The sequence below is a fragment of the Channa argus genome, chromosome 2, assembly GCF_033026475.1.
Source record: "Channa argus isolate prfri chromosome 2, Channa argus male v1.0, whole genome shotgun sequence".
NCBI classification, from domain to species: domain Eukaryota; kingdom Metazoa; phylum Chordata; class Actinopteri; order Anabantiformes; family Channidae; genus Channa; species Channa argus.
In genome coordinates this window covers 1,543,900-1,566,346 of record NC_090198.1, presented here as the reverse complement: position 1 = coordinate 1,566,346, position 22,447 = coordinate 1,543,900, and the positions used below count along the sequence as shown (strand labels likewise).

Below are 22,447 nucleotides of genomic sequence, written 5' to 3'. Positions count from 1 at the left end.
AGGGACATTTGGGGATGGGCTGAGTTTGTTTCCACCCTGTTTGTATTATGTTGTTCCTGTTCAATGTCAGAAAACCCCAAATAAATTAAAGCCTGTGTGGCAAATTATTTGGGTTTTTGTTTGTTAAGATATGAAAACAATTGTATCATTGATGATGGTTGTGGTTATAACAAATACATTTTCCTGGTTATTCATTTGTTCTTTTTCATACACCTACTTTTTTTTCTACATTCCACATACATGTGTTCTCTGCTGTTGTTTGTCATTAAAAAAAGAAAGAAAAACATCTAAGCTGCCCAACCTCCTCTCAACACTAACTTCCTTTTCTCTTTTTTGCAAGACAGTTTCACAGCAACATACTAAAAAAAGTACAGCAGTGAAACACCAGTGCCTAAGGATAACATATTTAAATTAATAGTATGTTTTGCTGTAGTAGCAGTAAAAATGTTACCAACAGCACATACTTAGTTGCAGCCTTCAATTTCAACTGTGACACACTAAGGTCTTTTTTTTCCTTCAGTTTTTGAACATATGAAACTCCTGTGAAACCTCTGTGCTGTGCTATCTTTGCAGTAAATTCACAAAAATATAGTAATTAGCAAGAAATGCTTTAAAAACATTGAAATATTAGCTATTAAGCCTAGAAACTCTTAGAGAGACGCTATGTTTAAAGGAAAAACAAAGACCCTGCTCGTATCAGTTCAAGTAAAAACAACAAAGCATCTTTAGTGTTGGTGTAAACTCAGAGCAGATTAAATGGCAGCGTCAGCAGATTCACATGCTTACACCTGCACTTTTTAATGTAAGTCAGAACACTGAGAACATTTATTTTCAGAATATTAATCCTCTTTCAGTTTGTTACATGTCAGGACTTATTGTTTAAATTCAGATTTAAAATACAAAGCTAAATGAATCTCCTTTCACTCCATGTGGTGCCAGACATTCAAAAGTATTTGAACACGTCATTACTTTATATACCTTATTATAATTTGGCTAAATATGGCGGCAGCAGAATGTGAAAGCTTGATGATCCAGGTAAGGAGCAACGTCACTATATTTGAAGGTTTGAGTCACTACTCTCTACACCACATCTGAAAAGTACTTTGGAGGAAGTAACAAGTCTTACATTAATTCACTTCCTGTTGTTTGGCTTCCTGTCAGATAAAGCAGAGGGAGTCATCGGCCTTCAGCCGTCCTGTTGAAATGTGTCTACACAGTCGGTGAAAATGAATTAAAATAATTCTGAGCAAGTTCTGAGGACCAGGAGGACGTCTATAACTTTTTAAAGTTGTCTATTATGACTTAATTTAATTACATTATAATAGTAAAAATCTTGAAATACTTCATTAATATTACATTAGCTGATTGATGATAATGGTAGAATTTTCAACAACAACAAAAAACAAATATGAATGGACATGACTCATGTTCACAGTTGTTGGTTCAATCCCCAGCTCCTCCAGGTACATGTCGAAGTGTCTTTGAGCAAGACACTGAACCCCAACTGCATAGCAGTTCCTCTATCGGTGTATGAATGTGTGTGTGATTGTGACTGTGAATGGGTGAATAAGAAGCAGTGTAAAGTGCTTTGAGTGCCAATAGGTAGAAAAGTGCTATATAAGTGCAGAACATTTACCATTAATCATTAAAGAGTAACAGATTCATGTGAAATGTAGAGAAAAAAACCTGCTCTCCAAACACACAGGTTTCACTGTATTTCTGCCCAGAGAAGACATGAGAGTGATAAAACAAGACACCATCCTTCATGGACTTTTTATTGGACAGTCACACTACCTCTATGATGGAACTATAATGGGATCAGAACAGCAACATCATTTGCATTGTTATGGCTGTTCATCAAATAAATGTGGGTTTCAGATAAAACAAATGGATACAATGTACACATAAATACATAAAAGATGAAGAGAGAGTAAGGCACAGAGGGAGAAAGTTGACAAAGTTGCAGAGGGAGAGGAGAGGAAAGAGGGGAGAAGCTCAGTGCATCATCATCACCTTTTAGCAGCATAAGTAAATCTGGTTGACTGAGTCAGCTCTAACTAAAAGCTTTATCAATAAGATATGTTTCGAGTCTTCTCTTGAAAGTAGAAAGCGTATCTGCCTCCTGATCTGAGCTGGTTCCACAGGAAAGGAGCTTGATAGCTAAAGGCTCTGCCTCCCATTCTACCTTTGGAAATTCTGGGAACCACAACTAGGCCTGCATTCTGAGATCAAGGTGGTCTATTGGGATGATATTGTGCTATGAGGTCTTCTATATATGATGGAGCCTGACCATTCAGAGCTTTATATGTAAGAAGCAGGGTTTTAAAAATATATTGTAGATTTAACGGGAAGCCAATGGAGAGAAGCTAGTGAAGGTGAAATATGATCTCTCTTGCTAATTTGTCAGCACTCTCTCTCCATCTTGGGCATCAAGGAACAGTTGTTCCAACACCTTTGCGCACTTTATTTACCATATGAAACTGATTTAGCCTTGCTGAGGGGACTTTATTCAACAAATGTATAATATCGCCACCAGGTTTTGATGTGTTTTTTTGACTTATAATTTGGGTTAAAAGATTGGATTCATGTAAACTGTAAGTCAGAATAAAATGAAGAGATAAATGATTTATTTTAATCTGCATAATTTGTCAGAGAATATAAGTTTACTTTCTTTTAGCAGGTAAAACACTGTAGTAGCTAAAAAAAAACCTCTTAGGTAGGAAGAAAAATATTTGTATTTGGGGTGTTTACAATAATTTGTACTTTCACTACCGGGCTGTTAAACCATTTCTAAAATTGTAAACAAACTTCCTCATAACCTGGATAATTACTGTGGATAATGGATTTACCATAATGTTAATAAATGATGAGGCAGCTAATTCCATAACTGTGTGTTATCAGTTCAAAATAAAGACAAGATACAATTTTTTATAAATGTTCAGCTGCTTGTCAAAGGGTTTATTTGAGAGCACACGTGCAGAAATAGTTCAAATTCACTTTTTGACATCACCAGACTGCTATGCTGGAAGTAGCTACTTTCTGGACATTATATCATGAGCAAAAACTAACAGCTGCAGATTGACATCTTATCCAGCTGTGTGTCATCACTTCATGTAACTGCTTGGAAGAAACAATGCCTCATTTTCAAAGTGTGTTTCCTCAAGTCTTCTCCACTCACTTCTTCTCCTTGCAAATTCTCGGACATGGGACAGACTTAGATACGAGGATAGGACACAGGTGAGGGGAATGAAGATATATTTTAGGCTAATGTGAATCAGTTCTGACAGCAGCAGTGCATAAAGACCATGTATCAAGTGTGACCTTCTCTACTGCCCTCTGCAGAAACTCCAAAGAAGAAACGTAAAAAAAAGTATTAATTTGACAAACGTAAAATGAGTCTAATCTGTCTGTTAGAAATGGTGAATTCCAGAGAATTAACGTGAAGAATAAACATTAACCTGAGTAGTGCTGGTTGAGTAAAGGAGCAGAGAGGCTGCTCGTCAGGTGTTCTACTGGGCCTAGAAGCCCAGACTGCTGTGGGGATTTTTTTCCTGAGCAGAAGTGAAATGAGAGTATCCGAGGACTAAGCATGATTTATTCATATCAGTCCAACAGAAGGCCGAGTCTTTTCAAATGACAAGAACATCATTCATGATATTTGCAGTGCCACCATGTTGACTGCTGAGTAAACTCCTGGCACCAACAGATGGTGTTTACACAGGTAAACCAAAGAAAATCTACATAGCCTCTGTCTTTTCAAGACTCTAAATAATTTAGGGTGAAATATATTACAACAGCACAGCTGAAAGATCAATATATCCAACCAGAAATTATTTTTCAATCCTCATTAAAAAACTCAAACTTGGAACAGAAACCTGTAAGTAGAACAGTTCCCATGCAACTATCTACTGATTTACCTGCACAATGATACTGTCATTGTCTAAGACTCAGTTTGTCAGTTCAAACAAAATCCAGTGTTTTATGTGATGGAGTCATACTGCTGGGTTTTCAACATGCTTAACAAAAGTCAACACCGATCTATGACATCTGCCATCTGTCATCATCACTTCATCAGAGGAGGAGGGATACTCTCCCTCCATGTCCAAGAATGTGTGGTTGATAAATGCAGGACAGATTTGTGCCTACACGAGTGAAGCTTTCATCTGGCTAGAAGAAAAATAATTTCCGAATATTTTTATTTTTTATTTATTTATTTTTTAAACGGGGCAACACGGCGGTGTAGTGATTAATATAGTTGCTTTATTCCAGTTTCCTGCCACATTTTAAAGACACTCATGTTCTTTAGTGATTTCAAAAGGTCTGTCAATGTTAATGTGAGTGTGAACTGTGCAGGGTGTAACTGGAGTATCGGGCCTCTTGACAGTGACAACGACAGAGAACTTTATCTCAACTCCCCAACAAAAGGAAGATATAGGTTAATGATACATTCGGATAAATTAGCTAAGACAGTTTATTGGTCACTTTTGAGCTGTGACTTAAAGGCATATTTGACTGGGAAAAAAAAACAAAAGTAAAACACTGTGAGACCAATGGTCCCCTGCAGTGTCCTTCACACTGACGGCTTTTCCTTTTAACCCCACAGGGTGCTTCGGTTAAGCCCCACGCTCAGTGGTACCCTGTATTTTAAAACCTTGATGAATTTGCCATGTCTGTACCCTGTCGTGTAATAATGAGCTTGCAAATGAAAATGAATCCTTCAGCAAATGGAATTCATCTAATAATCAGTCCTATGTGAGTCAGTATCTGACTCATTTAGCTTAATTCTACCTCACATTTTCACCTCTTCTTGCATTGCTTTCTTGCAGACAGGTTATGGGCCCAACGGAGTAAATATTTTAGTCATCTAAAAAATCTTTAGTCATCTTTGGTGAGAATCCTGGAGTTTCTGACATTAACAAGTGAATGAAACATCCCATGACAGGACATACATTGTGGTGCCCTTCTATGTGAATAGACCAGGGAGCGTGTGTACACACACTGAGGGCTGTGTGTGTACACATGAACTGAATTTTAACTCAGTGGGTTACATAGTTGGTCTATACTGGCCCAGGCCCCCAAACTCAATTTAGCGAAAAGCCATATCCCAGCATGGTTATACTGAACGTATGAGCCGATGCTGTTTTCACTTTTATGTAAAATATGCTTATTTCTGTACTTTGCCTCTGTATCCTGAGCAAACACAATATTTGCTGAAAATGATGCTAGAGAGTCCAAACCCGAGTTTCATGCGGACTTTTGTTTAAAAGAACCTGCCACAAACCTCAGGTTTCGACAGCAAAAGCTGAAAACAACTGGCCTGTTGCCTAATGTTGCAAAAGCACAGATGTTTGTTGCCTACATGCCGCTCTGGGAACAGTGGCAGCTGGGGCTGGCATGCAGGTTGCCATGGCATGACTCAGACTTCAAATGTACTGGAAAACAGAGGAACACAAAGCTCTGAGAGTGTGTAAGTGTCATTACCGTCCCACTCACTGCCACTCATCTACAATCTGAAGTGTGTTTTCTACACAAATGTTTCCCTGCAGCAAATGCAACCACAAGGGGGCACATGCCAGTGTCTTCCTGTGCCAGTTCCAAGTCTGGATAAATGCAGAGGGTTAAGTCAGGGAGGTTATCTTGACATACAACACATGTGAAATTAAACATGCAAATCATGACTTCCAAAAAAAAAAAGTTTCCCAGCAGTGTCAGTTTCACTCCAATAGCAACTCAGTCAATTCATACGGCACAAAATATGTAAATACAATCAACATTACAAGTAACATCAAATAGCAAATCTCAACCTTGATCTGTGACTCAGCTTCATGGCTTTACTGATATCTTAGATATCTTACACCTTATTATTAGTGCTACCATATGTAGTAAGGGGACATAACCGCTGAGCGTGCACAGCAGACCTCACCCCCTCCTACAGCATGGTACCCTGATGTCAATGTTCCGAACCCCCCCTCGCCGAACACTGGCAGTCTGTTAGTGGGTATTCACCTCTGGCTTACACTCCATACAGAGCTGTGATTCTGCACCCCACCATTGCAGCACAACAGCTACCTTCTTTTCCTCATGCTGGTCTCCAAGCGGCCCAACTCTTCGTAGGACTGGTAGAAGACTTCCAGTTCATGGGAGCCCCAGCCCCTCCAGACACACAGGCACCAGTCCATGTTTTTCTTATGAAAGCCACATACAACTGTGTCCTTTGCCACTAGTGCTGCCTCCTCAAGGATCCTGAGAGAAAGGGAGAGAAGAGGGAAGAGGGAGGGAGTGAGGGACACAAGAAAAAGATCGATCTGCGAGGAAAAGACAGGAATGTAGTGCCGGAAAAGAGCCAAAGTTGGTGGTACATCTCTGTGCACTGTAATTAGCTCTTCCTAGAAGCTAGTGGGCAGTCCTAGGAAGTGGTTCCTTGCAAAACTACTGAGGATACTGGATGCACTGTTAGCACAGAAGGAACTATTTGTCAAAGTTCTGGTAAGGAACTGGATTCCTGCACTTCTCTTTTCTAAAACTTCTTTCCAAAGCACAGTGTCTGATGAAAACTGATGAAAAGCCTTTTAGGAGGGATCGAAAGCTTCTCATGAGCATGTGTCCTGAGCCACCCATGTATCATGCAGAACAACCCCGAATTATCTTCTTCTATTGTTGTTTCATCTTCCTGACATGTATTATTATCCTCTCCTGATGTTAGTTTATATTCTGTGATGTGCAACCTCATGATTACAATAACAGGCTGCAGCAGTATGTGAGGCAGCAGGATCTATGAGGCCTTCATAGATCAATCATCACATGTGCAGTGAAGTGAAACCTCGGAGTGGCAGGCAGTGTTAGGTTTCTCCTCAGTACATCTAAAGAACACCGACAGCTACAGAACTGACAACTCCGCCCCTGACCTCAGCCATGACCTCCTAAAGTTACAGGTGCACCATATAATAACTGCTTATTAAGGATGCTGTTTTGAAAGGCCTTTTATTGCCTGTTGCTAAAATGCCAGGCCCCTTAATGGAAGCTCATACAGAAGCCCTTCTCTGCAAAGGACCAGCTGGTGGCTTCTTCACAGAAATAATTACAGACTCGGCCAACCACCATAAGTACATGATGAAGGATGTCACTAAGCTTTATTGAGGCTGCATCACTGAATTAATATATAGCCCTTCAGCTTGTCCTCCCCCAGGTTTCAATCATAGCTGAAAAACGGCTTAATGCAGTTGGAAAGAATCCCAAATAAAAACTTATGTGAGAAAGCATTTACTCCTGAGCCTGTTTAAATACACAAATAAGACAAGGCCTATTTAATATTAAACAACATATTTTTTTCATGAAAGAGAAAATAATTAAAGAAAAAAATAAAGCTTTCTTAAGGGATTTTTGATCCAGCCAAGTAAAGCACAGGCTTTTCACATAATTCCATGGAAACATTTTTAACAACTGTGGCGCCAATTGCCCCGAATCACCACAACTTTGTACAGCAGTCCGAAGTAAAGCTTTTAACATTTACAAAATTTCTGCCATAAAACTATGGAAGAATGGTCATGTGTTGCAAAAACGAAATAGAGAGAAAACAAAAGAGATTCTGCTCTGACAAGTAAAAAAGCTTTTTTTTTTCAATGTTTATAGCAGTTTGAACTGTTCATATTAGCTGAAAAGATGCAAGCCAAAGATTGTTTCAGTTGTTCACACTGTACAAGTTAGATGCTCACGGATCAATTTAGCCAAACGTTTTACAACAAAAACAGGAAAATGAACTCACCCCAGAGAAGAACATCCAGGCGGACTGAGGACAGCGATGACACGCCCCCTCAACTGACTTCCATGTGACTGCATGTCAATCACAAGCAGGTCTCCTCCACGCCTGCCAACAACACAACAAACACACCACCCACCCCATGTGATTCAGTCGATTTTTGGAGACAGGTGCCGGCAAGCTGGTATGGCTAAAGAGCACCATACCAGCAAGCTGTGATATGTTCAGACACCCAGCAATATGGACAGTGTTCTTTTTTTTTTTTTTTTGTACGAATGCCCACAGAGTGAGGTGCAGAGAATTACGGGTCTCCAAACATATCCATCAAAATCATAACACGCAATGCTGCTCTTCACCAACTGACCAAACTTTATTCCCCAGACATTTTTATCTGGCAGCTATCCCCAGGTTGTTTCTGGCATCCTTACCTGCTATCATGTGATCAACCTGTCATCATAGGTATCATTTCTTCAGATCATAAGGATCATCACAGCCTGGTAAGTAAAGTTTGGTACACTGGAAAAAGTGCTACAAGCTTAGATTTGGACAGCATGAAGTTTTTCCCCCACTGACCCTTGTCCACGAAAATGTTGAGGCTGATCAGTGTAGGTGTGACTACATGGACATAAATGTGGTGTTCAGTTGGTGTGTGCAGCATTTCTACCTGGGGATCCACAGAGTTTCATTCACTGGCAGCACAGTGAAGGCCTGCAGCTGTGGCACTGTGGAGTTCACAGTCCCTGCTGAGTGCAGAGCAGATTCCAGGTTGGTGGATGTGTGCTGGTCCTGGTCCTTGTTTGTTTCATTTTGGTGTGCTGGCGACCGGAAACTACTGTGGCTGTCTAATGAGCTGAGACCTTCAATGCTGGAACAGTGTGACTCCTGCGGCTCCAGGGAGTCGCTGGATGATATGGAGCAGTAGTCAGTTAGTGAATCCTGGTGCTGGATGATCTGAGTGCCTGCGTCCTCACTGTAGATCAGTGTCACTTCTGCATTAGTCCATTCCAGCTTCTCTTCAGGGTCACTGCTCTTAAGGTCCAGCGTTGTCACTTTGGTTACTCCTGCAGGACGCTGCACAGTGAAGACGTCCCGTAGAGGATTGCTGTCTCCACAGCTGAAACCATAACATGAACTGAAAACCAACTACTGAAATCAAAATTCAAATACGTTTTATGTTTGACACCAGCAACTCTGCATTGTGAGTGTCTCACAATGTGGAACTAATTTGCATTAGTTGAAATAACAAAGTTGTAATGCTGCCTCAAATAATCAAGTGCAGGAAGATCGGAGGAAGCTAAGAGCAGGTTAACCATGTCAAACAACAGGTCTGATCAGCTCTCGCTAACTAGTATTAATTTAATGGCAGGACTTAAACTGATGACAGTCAAAACTGAAACTGTGGTTGGGTGTGTTTTCTCTTTGCAAGGAGGTGGTGGTAAAAAAAATTCTATTTATGCAGCTTTGGTACAAAAATCTAATGGATTAAATTTAACAATCCAGTGCTTCAGGCTGAATAAATAAATTAACATTTACTAAGTTGCCCAAAATGTGGGAAAAACTGTCCCCCACACCATTACACCACCACCAGCCTCAACCAGTGATACAGGATGGATTCATACTTTTATATTGTTTACACCAAATTCTGACCACAAATGTTGCAGCAGAAATCAAGACTTATCAGACCAGACAAGGTTTTTCTTCCGTTAATCTTGTCCAAGTTTGGAGAGTCTTTGCAAATTTCCTCACTTTACAGTTTTTTTGTCAGGAGTGACATCTGCCTCACAGTTTGACATGTGCATTCAGAGATCGTTTCATCGTAACGACTCATTGTATCAGCTCAAACCAGTCCAGCCCAACAAATATGCCACATTCAAAGCAATTTAAATCACCTTTCTGCACTATTCTGATGCAGGGTTTGAATTTCAGCAGATTGTAGGAACATGCTACACCACATTTCATGACCATGTCAGTGATGTTACATAAAGTTAGTGTAGTGTTTCTCCTCTTTAAGGATGCAGTGTCCATAATTTCATAAAAGAATGGCTTGTTTAAAATTGTGTGTAATAATAGTAATGGTGTCTACACAATAAAGTCAGTCACTGCTATAAAAACCTATAAACAGGTTAGTGAATGAAAAGAGGGAGCAGCGTTAGTTAGAACACATACCTAAGTCAGAGAAATCTAGTCTTTTACACAAAGGCTATGTTCTAAAACACAAACAAACATGGTCTCACTGCTATACAACCATGCAGAAAGGACTTTGAAACACAACTAAAGTGTGTGCGACCTGAAACTGGATGCAAGTTTACAATGCAGAGGAGTGACATTAAGTCAGACAATATGATTTTGTGGGGATGTTTATGTTTAAATCTGATTTATCACACTACCCTAGTTTAAGTTCTAGTTTGTTGGCCTCATAAGGATAAAACAAAGTTTTAAATAGAAAAGTGTTAAACTTAAAAAGCAATATTTATGAAAATAGCCCACTTAAACATTGTATTTCATAACTGGCAGGACTGAGCGTGTTAGAAAAACATCCCCCATAATTGATGCCCCCAGTGAGACAGGAGAAATTATTTGCATGCAATAAAAAGATCTTATTAATACTCACTTTGTTTTACTTGACCCTTAACAAGACATTTACCAACCAAAGGTGCTGCTTAAAAAAAAAATATCAGAAAGTTTTTTGTGTGTGTGCCCAATATCTCTATTCTTATTCCACTGTGCCTGAAAATCTTTTAGGGGAAACACTGAATATGTTTTGTTAAACACAAATCCTCCACTATGGATTAATTACACTTTGTGTGGCAATCCTGTGCTTACCAGTACTTGGCACAAAGTTCATAGGAGGCAGCGTGGTAGAGCAGCAGAGTGTTGATGTGGTCATCCAGGATCCACACTGCCTCCTCTCCCCACAGACTGAAGCTGGTTGCCATGGATATGATGGAAGATGGTGGGCTGTAGGGCTCCAGCCTTCGAACTGCCTGAAGACTCTGACAGTCGATGACCAGCACACCAGGCCCGTTTGAGAACCACAACTGATAAACACACAAACAGGGACAGGGAAACCCAATGAGAATGGGTGTTAACTGTTAGCTGACTTGATGAGTTGATAGTAATCAGTATGTTCTTACTGACTATCTGCTCACCTGGGAGCCATTGCTGACCAGAGCCATGCTCCTGACCGGGTAGGGTCTCTGCCTGGGATCAGAGTCCTTCAGACCAAACACTGTCTTGTTAAGAGTGTGAGAACACAGGTAGGTTTCCCCGTCAAGAGGAAGGTCCTCCAACAAGCTGTACACTGCCACCAGGCCGTCAAACATCCCTGCAAACATTCTGGCCAGGCTCTTAAGAGGTGAGGAAGAGAGATTTTTTTAAAGATTCTTTGTTCACATTTTCAGAAATGTTCGATCAACAGTGTAGAATTTAGGAATGCACCCAAATAATCGAATGTTCAACAATTTGAACTAAGGTCTCTTCGGTCCAAGCTGTGTTAGTTAACTCTTTCCTGCAGCCTGGGCTAATCCACAAACTTTATCATTAGCTTAAGTAATGTGACTGCTTTTTATGGCACACACTTATCCAAATGATTACTATCATTTATTTTATTTAGTGTTTTAATTGTTTGTTTTGAGTCAAAGTGGTTAGTACAGTCGTACTAGAGCGCATTTAAAGAAGAGGTGGCTCTAATATTTTGGCCGCCTCATTTATTTAAAAGAGGGTGGTATGAGATTGTGCAGGTGTACCTAATAAAGTGGCCAATGAGTGCATTTAAACATCACCGCGCAGTACAAAACAGTATCCCATTATTGCTATCAACTGAGATGCGGTAGCTCTGTGTTATTAGTTGACATAACACAGTGGATGAAGGTTTCGAGCACAAAGTTTCCGTTTCGAGCACACAAATTATTAATTGAGCAGCAGAAATGAATAATTTAGGTGACAATAACAAATACAACAACATAATGATAATCAGTTATCCCATTAACTGCTGTATTCTGTAGAATCTTGAGTGTACAGACTAGGGCACATTACTGATGCAACCTTAACGGGTTCTTTGGAAATGTAATCCCCGCTGACCAACATTAATCCTGACCCACTTTCTTAACCATCCAGGGATTCAAACAGATGACTTTCCGGTCACAAAATCCAGCTTCTCTGCCACTCATTAACAAAACACTGATAAATGACAAAATAGACATGAACGTTCGAGACATGGGCTGACCTGTTCTCCTGCTGGAACAGGCAACAGACAGGTGATGATGGCTGGAGAGGAAAGCTGTTTCTGGGGTTGACTGAGTGGACACATGTCATTCAGACTGTAGATGAACACCTCTTGTTCCTATGATACAAGCAAGATCCCAATAATAAATACATGTTGTGTACAATGTCAACATGTCATAGACCTTATAACTTATAACTTAAAATAACATTTCCTTTGTGCATTCAGTAGGGAAATGTACTGTAAAGTACATGGTTTGAATTACTTATACTATGCAGTTCCTAACATGACACATATTCATTGTATCTTTGAGCAAAAGCACTACTGATCTCAGACGGTGTTGGCTGGGTGTTAAGTACCTCAGTGGCCATCCACAGCGTGTTACACATCTTCATTTGACAGCTAATCCTGCTGCCTGGACAGGACATCCTCTTTACCTCCACCTGGCCCTTCTCCACATTCACTACACTGTAGTTCCTATTTAAGACACACAACACCACACAGGTATATACCCAAAAATTACAAATACACACAAGCACATATTCTGCTTTGGATAACATCCAGTTATATGATAGAGTCACATAAATTTAAAGACTTTTTTTGTTTGTTACAGCAGAGCTCTTATTTTTGGACTTTTGTTGTAATTTGGAAGTGAAATTGAAGTAGAATATACAATTTATGACATCTACAGAGCACTGCAAATATAATACTTCAACTAATACTACAACTGTGTACCCACACAGTTCAAGAGTGCATTGGACAATTGTAGAAGTCATTTTGGGTGTGTGTTGATGGTCTGTGTGAATCTTTGTCATCTGACAATTTGTGCCCATGAATCATGTGGGAATCATTCATTCTGACATAGTGTTTATTTCAGATAGCTGTAACTTTCAGTGCTGAGATTTTTCAAATGGCGTCATTGGGTCACAAGAAACCTTGGTTTTGCCAAGAAAATGCAGAACAATGATATTCAATTTTGACACTTTTATTAACTAACAAGGACATTTAAAAAACACTTTGCTTTATGCTTTTTAACATTTTAAAATAAAGGGGCCACAAACATTTGCACCCAATTGTAGTGAAGTGAAAAGTACATTTCTCTGTAATGGTATAAAAATGGTCCTTTAATATAACGTTTACGTGTACAAATCTGAAGCAACACCGATCCCTAAAAATGACCCAAATCAGGGGCAAACAAAGACACGAATGCAGAAGAAATATTATCATAATGAGATATTATGTGTGCAGAGAAGTTTTGTTAAAACAATGTCTGAAACATAAAGATGTTTTTCACGCAAACAAGCAATTAGCAGAATGAAGAGTTAATACCAACCTGTTCTCCTTCTCTCCGCTCCAGAACACTGCACTGTATCGCTGCAGCTGGGACAGGAAGAGCTGTGAGTGGCTGCCACAGGACAAGACATATCTGAGGCAGGGAAAGCTGGGATCCTGCATCTGCCTCACACACTGCATGGCCACTGGCCTCTGTACGAACACACACACACACAGGGTCTAGGGCAGTTAGTCAACACTTTATTCCACTAATTGTGTGATTTGATTTGTTACATTAAAAAGGGTAAATCTTTGTGCAGTCACTAATTTTTGTTTTATAGTTTTAAAGCATTTAAGGTAATTAATACTAATAAAACTAATTAAGGAATTAAACAGACTATGATCCAATACTGGAAAAAACTAAAGTTGAAGAGGGGGTGATTCTTTCCAATACCCACTGTATGAGGCACATGTTGACTAAATCTGGCCAAGACTTGTACATGCATGTTTTCACCACCATCAAGCTGTCATAAAGTGAACAGCAGTGTTGAATCCAAGAGAAACGTCCGCAAGGGGACAATAAAGTATCTTGATGGTAATTGGTCTGCATTTCAACTCTGCAACACCTTATCTGTACCCAAAGTGCTTAACACTGCTTCTCATTTATCTATTCACAAAATCACACGCAGATGGGAGACCTCCCCAACTAACTTTGGGTTCAGTGATTTGCTCAAGAACACTTCTAATGAGATGTGGTATTGCACCAGGCAGCTACCCAGCAGTCATCCTCATCAGTGAGGTCTCCTTCAACCTTTCTCCTTTAGCTTTATTGTTTTTAGCATATTTCAGTGTGAGTACTTAAAGTGGAGGAAATATGTTTTTTTAAACATTCTGTTGTCCAAATATCACTCTGTCAACTCTGAAGGTGGATTAACCTTTTCAGGCTTGGTGTCCCAGCAATCAGTCAGCAGGTGGTGAAGGCAGTGAAACTGAACCTCCTCTGGGCTGCCCAGTACTGGCCGGATGCCTTTGGAAAGCTTTTTTGCTATCTGAAGTTGGTGTTGTCCAAATACTGGCCTTCGCCCAGAGAGCAGCTCGTACAACACCATCCCATAGGAGAACATGTCCACCTTTAACACAAGAAACAGGGAACATCAAGGTCAAGTTTCATTACAGTTACATCTTCTGTTTTACTATTTTATTGAAACACATAACTTAAAAACAATGTGATACATACAACAGACGAAAAAACAAACACCAGGGGGTTTGAAGGGAGAAAGAGAAAAAAATCTGGGGAGAAGGGTCAGTTAACTATAAGTAGGATATAAAGGGGCAAAATTAATTAAATAAATAAGTTACATCTGAGGAGGTTTTTATGACATCCAGTCAGATCTGTGAGCAGTCTTTTTACAAACAAATTGTCATCACATCACATCACATCACAAACAATACGTTATCCCCAACTCTGACTGAGGATGACGTATCCACCCTCCTTCTCTCTAACCATCCGACCACCTGCACTCTGGATCCAATCCCTTCCACTCTTCGTCAAACAGTTGCACCCACTCTAATGCCAGCTATTACACAAATCATCAACACATCTCTCACAACAGGGACTTTTCCAACCTCTTTCAAACAGGCCTTGATTACCCCGCTGCTCAAGAAGCCTTCTCTTGATCCCTCTGTAGTGGAGAACTAACGACCTTTCTCCCTCCTTTTTGTGGCCAAGACAATGGAACGAGCAGTCTTCAACCAACTCTCAGACTTTGTTTCCAAGAACAACTTCCTCGAATTCAACCAGCTTCAAGAGGGGTCACTCCACAGAAACGGCACTTCTGACAGCAAAAGCCACAGGTCAGTCTTCTGTCTTAATTCTACTTGATCTATCTTCAGCGTTTGACACTGTGAACCATCAGATCCTCTTGTCCACACTCTCTGACTTATGCATCTCTGGATCAGCTCTAGACTGGCTTTGTTCTTACCTATCGGGACGAACCTTCAAGGAATCCTGGCGGGGGAATCTTTCTCACGCTCATAGCCTCTCTACCGGTGTGCCGCAGGGCTCAGTTCTTGGTCCTCTTCTTTTTTCTGTCTATACTGCATCCCTGGGTGCCATCATTCACTAACATGGTCTCTCCTATCACTGCTACGCTGATGAAACACAGCTCTTCCTGTTCTTTCCACCGGACGACTCCACTGTTTCATCGCGCATTTCTGCTTCTCTCAGACATCTCAGCCTGGATGAGAGAGAGACATTTTCAACTCAACCTCTCCAAGACAGAAGTCCTTGTCTTCCCAGCCAGACCTTCAATGCAACAAAACATCAGCATCAACATTGGATCTACAGTGATTGTCCCCACTAAGTCAGCCCGCCTGCTGCGCTCTGTCAGCAAACGACGTCTGGTGGTCCCAGCACCGCACAGAAGACACCAAGCAAAAATTTTTAGTGCAATGATCCCACGATGGTGGAACGAGCTACCAAACTCTGCACACTCAGCACACTCTCTCCCAATATTCAAAAAACTGCAGAAAACAGAATTATTCCGCATCTTTCTATGCATTTAAATCTATAAAAAAAAAACTAAAAAAAACAACTTCCTTTCTGCTCTTTCTCGCACTTGCATCTCGTGAACTGAACACTTTTCTGAAAGGACTTTGCTTTGATGTTTTCTCCTTGACTTAGATTTTTGCTGCCTTGTACCTCACTTGTAAGTCGCTTTGGATAAAAGCGTCTGCTAAATGACTAAATGTAAATGTAAACAAATCAATTAAAAGTCCATATTTAGGATTCAGCTGCAGGAAATATCTGTATGCCCTTGGTTAGTACAATTTAGAGGTGTACCAATGATGAAATCATCGCTTGATCCCCAAACCGATGTTTAGAATATATTTTTAGTCTTCATACTCAATATAACTGCTTTAAAGTCTTTCTGCACTTCATCACACCATCTTTGAGCAAAATTTCAATAAAACAACATTTAATATTTATTTGTGTTTTGTGGTGGTGGTAGGTTGTTGCACATCACATTCCTTAAAACAGTCAACTAATAAAATAATAATTCTACATCTCTGTGTGTTTGTGCTGATGTGATGCTATTCTCCTTCAATAAACAAAAAAAGTGATGCACTGTGTGGTAAACACTAGATTAAATTACGATGTGCTGCCACAATCTAGGTAATTGACGGGAAGCACAGTAAATCCTTTTTTGTGAAAAATTACCATTTGAAAAATGAACAAAACAAACTACAATCAAACAAACTAAATGTCGTACAGCTGGAGGTTTTGGTTTATAAATACAATGATTATACACTTATTACACTTTCCAAGCGCCTGGTGGTTTTAATGTTGTGGTGACCAAAAGTCAGCATGAGCACCATTTAAAGCTGACCCTGGTGCCATGTGTCAGAACACAAAGTGCATCACAGCTGGGGCTGTGTAGCTGCATACTGGTCAAAGCACCCATGTTGACCTGTGTCAAGCCTTTAGGTGGTTTTAATTTTGTGGCTGACCAATATAAAGTTTAATGCATAGTTGACATGATGGAGCAGGTGAAAGCTTGACTAACTGATTGATAATGACAACAGAGGGATTGACACATAACACAACTCTGGTGTCTCTTATCCCCTGCAGCTCTTAGATTTTGGTTCCCAGAGTTTCCAAAAGTAGAACAGGAGGCAGAGTATTTAGTTATCAAGCTCATTTCCTGTGGAACCAGCTCCCAGTTCAGATTCAGGAGGCAGACACCCTCTCTATTTTAGGACTAGGCTTAAAGTTCCCTTTTTGATAAAGCTTTTAGTTAGATGTGCTCACTGACTCACAACCAGCTCTTAGTTATGTTGCTAAAGACTACCGGGGGACGCCTCTGGATGCACTGAGCTTCTCCCCTACCATCCTCCCCTGCATTTATAGTATATTTCATCACTGTATGACATTAACTTTGTGTCATCTTACTTCTATAGTTCTCTTTTCTTTCCCTCTCCACTCTCCCTAAACGAGCTGAGGCAAGTGGTCACAACCCTGAGCCTGGTTCTGCTGGAGGTTTCTTCTGTTAAAAGAGGTTTTTCCTCTCCACAGTCACCTAGGAATTGCTCAAGGGGGATTTGTTGGGTTACATATCGATATAGTCTTGTCTTTATTATATGTAAAGTCCCTTGAGATGACTCTGCTGTGAATTGGTGCTAGACAGACAGATGAGTTTAATCAAATACTCAGGAACAAAATGTCTTGGATTTTTTACATTTTGTTTGGAATAGCTCCACATTTTTTTGCTCCTCTCTTCATTGATGCTTGAAAGTCTTATCTGAGAACAAAAATACCTGAGTGGATACCTGTCTCTGAATGGTCATGGATGGAGATTGGGGGTGTCAGCTACTGTGGGAATTCCCAGAATAACTATAGCTGTAAACGATTATCCTAAGAACACTCAGCTACTGTCATATCACCAATGTTTCCAGATATACTTGATACATTTACACAATACAATACTTGTGGAGTATGCCATGTTGTCACAGGGTCTATGTAAAACAATGCTGTATTCATTCACATCTTTTACATCTCCCTGACCTCATCTTGAGAAGTCTAGCAAATTCTCATTCTACATTTTGTCTACAGACTGCATCTTGTTAGACAAACAAAGGAGCTGCAACCTCATCAAACTGCATATTTGAAATTCATGTCCTACATGAACCTTGTTCAGAATATGCCAGCTGCATATTTTGTACCAATACCAATGAATTTATTATCTCATATAGAGAGATGCAGTAAGCTACCATAAACAGACGACAAATTACTGTAAAGGAAAATGCTGAAGAGAACAGTGGAGCGAATGGTAATAATTACAGCAACCAGTAACTCTTGTAACATACGTGCAGCACAAGTATGAAACCTGAAACAGCAGGTGCCATCTCAGCAAGTCATGAGCACAATTATGTGATCAGCACTGGGCCAACCAAATAATGTTAACTGCTTTAACATCTTTTTTTTTTGGTCCTTTCGGCTTATTCCCTGAGTTCAGGGTCACCACAGCGGATCATTGTCCACATGTTGATTTTATTTTACAATAATTGCAAAGCTTTCATAAACTGTTCAATAACAACTAAAAAACATCAGAATTTGCAGACATCAGACATCTGTGTCCAAATATGTTCAATAATAAAGATCTGTTGTTTTTTTTTCTTTTCACTACATTCTAATTATTAGGGACAATCCATTATGTGGATTACTAACCTTGTCGCTAAGTAATGTTGTTATTATCCAGGCACACTCTATAAAAATGCTCTGATTGGCTGAGGTCAGCAAACTCTGTGGGAGAGGGGCTGACGAATAGATGTAGAGGGTTACAGAATTTTTTTCTCTGTTCCTTGAAAGCTTTTTTTAAAGCATACAGAGTCAGGAAGCAGTAGAACTGCCAAACTAGAGAATGGGGGGAAACACAGCCTTATCACAGTATCACACTGCTGTGTGCTGTCTGGAAGTCGTCAGAGTGTCAACCCTATTTGTCGGCCGGCAGCAACAGTGTCTACATTCAAAATAATTGCACTGTTTCCCAAATTAAGCAATCAATAGAATACACAACCAACACTGAGCTACAAACACAACTGTTTAATGTAACACTGCCAGAATCTAGTTGGGTGATATGTGCAAGGATTCAAAAGCAAATGACGTAAAATTACCCAACGTAGACCAATGTTAGATCAGCTTGAGTAAGTTTTCTGCTTCAACAATCCGCTGATTCCTTGATTTAGTTAAGATGTTATTAATGTCACCATTGTGAAAATAAATAGTTTGTTTAATCATTGTAAAATGATACAGTTGGTCTGACATTTACAATACTCCCCCATACTGTGCATTCATAATAGATTTAAAAATTTTGGTGATCACCCTCTAATATTAATTCAACAGCTGCTCTGTTTTATGAACAAGTGCCCTTATAAAGACTCATATATGATTGAGAAGAAGGTAAAAAGCAGAGTGGAGAATGGTGGCTGTGGAGGCGATGAAAAGCATTCCATGTCCCTTGTTGTGTGAGATAATTCTTCTGTCTTCTGCTTGGCATGCAAACCATGAGAGGCATGAAAATAAAGTAAATAAAACATCTTAAGGGGGACAGACACCCCTTTTTCGATACAGTCATTAATTTTAAACATTTTTGACATTACTATTAAAGTGTCTCAACTATGGTCTCATTCTTTAAGTCAAAGCAAAGATTCTATCTTCTGAGCAATGTTGACATCAGAAGAAAAGCCACGGAGGATCTAAAGACAATAAGGCTAAAACCTTAGAACAGGGGTGCCCAATACATCGATCGCAAAGGTAGTGAAGGTAGATCGCATGGAATAACCAAAGTAGATGTCAGCCGATCATCTGTCCTCACTATGCAATTTGTCACTTGATTGATGTACGGGGCAGCCAATCTGACATCGGATTTGTTTTCTGACACATGGCTCAAAGCGTAAGCATACAACGGCACCAAGTGTTGCAAAACTCTAGCAAGCTAGCGAGATAGCCTCCCGATAGCCTCCCGACTATGCATCCCTGACTGATTCACTTCAGTGCAAGTCATCAGAGTAAGGTAATGACAAAAGATGTACAGAGTTGTATTGTGCAATATGGGTTCATGTAGTTATGCAAGCTAAACCAACATATATTGTGCATATAAAGAAATTCTCAATATATTAATAAATAAATACATGTTTTGTATTTTTATAGTTGGCAGATCATTTTTGACTTGGTCATTTTATAGGTATATCACAAGCCAAAAAAGTGTGGGTACCCCTGCCTTAGAAGATATGTGTTGAATAAAGGTCAATACAATCTGCCTGTTATAGTTTAAACTGTTGACTTGTGTATAAAAAAATTGTGCCTAATGGCAGAGGATTCGTTCCTGTATTTATCAGGTTATAATTATTAATAGCGACAATATCTTTAATATTATTTTATACCTGCAATTATATTGTTGCCTTAACAGGAAGTGGGTACATTATTGTAAAATGTTCTATGCACAGTTAATTCTGTGGACCAACCCCCTGAATCCTGTGGAATACGTTGATAAACAATGGCAAATGGTCCAGGTCCAGAGGCAGCAAAGCAGCATCGTGACTTCACTGTGGATCAGGAATCAGGATTAACTTTTTGCTCACCAGCCACTGTGGATAATTGATTTCCAAACCTAATACTTAGCATTTTCACTAGCCACATTTGGCTAACTCCCCACATAGTAGTGCTGTGTGCTGTCACCTTTGTTATGTGTCAAAGCAGACATCACATCAAAAATGAATTATTGTTGTTAGTCTGCTTCACAAAATTGGGATCAGCCATGGTCAAGTCATTGATGCTGCTGATGTAGAGTGGTGTGAGGAGTCTTTTCTCCAGCTACAAATATCGAAAACTAAAGATATGCCAATTGATTTCAGGAAGAAACCACCAGTAAAAGGTCAGACTGGTGAAGAGGTGCAGTTTTATAAAAACCTTGGGACTATTACTGATTCAAAAATGGATTTGAAGGCAAACCTAGAAGCAGCAGGTAAGGAACTGTCTTATTTTCATTGATCAAACCTTAATGACCATTTTTTTTAGTGCTGGTAAAAAACTCAACTAAACTGTGAAAAATGAATTTTGGCTGACCAGTGGGAAAATACTTTATCCAGCATCCTTGCATATGAATCAGTTACAAATGAAAACTTCCTACTCTGAGGCACTTGCAGTGCCTCAGAACCAGTGAGGTTATCGTAACAGAACCTGCACAAACAAATAATCAGGCCCCGAAAAAAAAGGAATGATCAATGTGACAGTCCTATTCAACCTGCCAAAGTGACTTATGGGACTAATTGTGTTACCTGCTACTGCTGAAATTCACCAGCATTTGGCTGGTATGCGGGTAGTAATGTAATGCCCTGGTTGGGCTGATGTTTTCATGTTGTTAATGGGTTCACAATGTTACCTTTTTGGACTTCCAGTATATTGGCTACACAGAATGTCTATGCATGTGCAGTGTTTCCCCCAGTAAATTTTACAGGCATAGTGGTAAGAGAATAATAGTAAGAGGTTTTGTGCGCGCACACAAAGATTTTGGGATATTTATTTTTCATGCAGCATATTTTCTTAGTAAATTCCATATAAGGGTCAAGTAAAACAATAAGTGAATAAATCCCCCGTGAATAAAAATAAGTTTTTATTGCACGCAAACAATTTCTCCTGTATGTCTCACTGGGGGCCTCAATTAGCCCTCTGGTATGTTCCTCTTCTAACAGGCTGTTTATGCTGATGGTGTATACAACAAAATATTCCTGCCAATTATGAAAGACAATGTTTAACCATGGTACTTTCGTAAATATACTTAAACAGAATTGCAATAAAAACAAGTAATTTAATAAGTTAATTTAATTTAAGTTTAATTTTCTATCATATTCAAACTTAAATATCCCCACAAAACCACATTGTCTGACTTAATGTCACTGGTCTGCATTATAAACTTCCAGTTTCAGGTTGCACACATTTTAGTTGTGCCTGAAGTCCTTCCTGCAGGGAACATCCCATCAATATAATTTATTTTGGCTTATGAGTGCACTTGGTTTAACAGCACAAAATCACACTGTCAGATGTAATGCCACTGCTCTGCACCGTAACCATTACATGCATCCAGTATCAGGTCATGCGTACACACACCTGCAGAACAAAGATGCCACAGAGGAGAGCAGAAAAGAGAAATGTGCACTTCATACAAAGTTCTTATTTTAGGGTTGTGTGGAGATGTGATCATGTTTGTTTGTGTTTTAGAACGTAACCGTGTGTAAGGATCAGAAAGGACCATTGGATTTCTCTGATTTAGGAATTTGTTCTTGCTAACACTGCTCCCTCTATTCATGTACTCACTCTGCTGCTGCTCTCACTCTCACCGAGCTGGGGAGGTGGTGGGGGGGACAATTAAATGGTGATCTTAAGGACAACAAGGGACAAATCATTTTAGTAAGTCAACAACATCCATCTCTCTGCAATGGCTGGTTCTGATTCTTTAAGTTGAAAAGCAAGTGTAGTGGATGTAGGAGAGGCAGCGAAATTTGGGCACGTTAACAAGAATGGCTCTCGGATCCCTTCATACCTACCCGCGAGACATAAAAAAAAAGTGGATTGGTCGTGAACGCAACATTTTTTGTTTTTTACCTGTCGTTTAAGCATGGAGGGGGGGGGTCTCGTTGTA

General features: G+C 39.7%; 1 protein-coding gene across 5 annotated transcripts in view; it reads right to left on the bottom strand.

The window, feature by feature from the left end:
• Positions 1-1,761: 1,761 nt before the first annotated feature.
• The window catches only part of lrrk1 (leucine-rich repeat kinase 1), a 76,997-nt gene continuing 56,311 nt past the window's right edge, over positions 1,762-22,447 (bottom strand). For 4 of the 5 annotated variants that reach the window (XM_067493930.1, XM_067493937.1, XM_067493943.1 and 1 more), the window contains 9 exons: positions 14,186-14,380; positions 13,312-13,463; positions 12,338-12,455; positions 11,982-12,098; positions 10,906-11,103; positions 10,580-10,794; positions 8,421-8,870; positions 7,763-7,864; positions 1,762-6,243 (listed from right to left, as the gene is read on the bottom strand). In XM_067493930.1, the coding sequence (XP_067350031.1) occupies positions 6,066-6,243; positions 7,763-7,864; positions 8,421-8,870; positions 10,580-10,794; positions 10,906-11,103; positions 11,982-12,098; positions 12,338-12,455; positions 13,312-13,463; positions 14,186-14,380 (1,725 nt within the window). In that variant the 3' untranslated portion in view covers positions 1,762-6,065. The remainder of the gene's footprint in view (positions 6,244-7,762; positions 7,865-8,420; positions 8,871-10,579; positions 10,795-10,905; positions 11,104-11,981; positions 12,099-12,337; positions 12,456-13,311; positions 13,464-14,185; positions 14,381-22,447) is intronic. The other variant, XM_067493955.1, reaches the window with a different exon arrangement.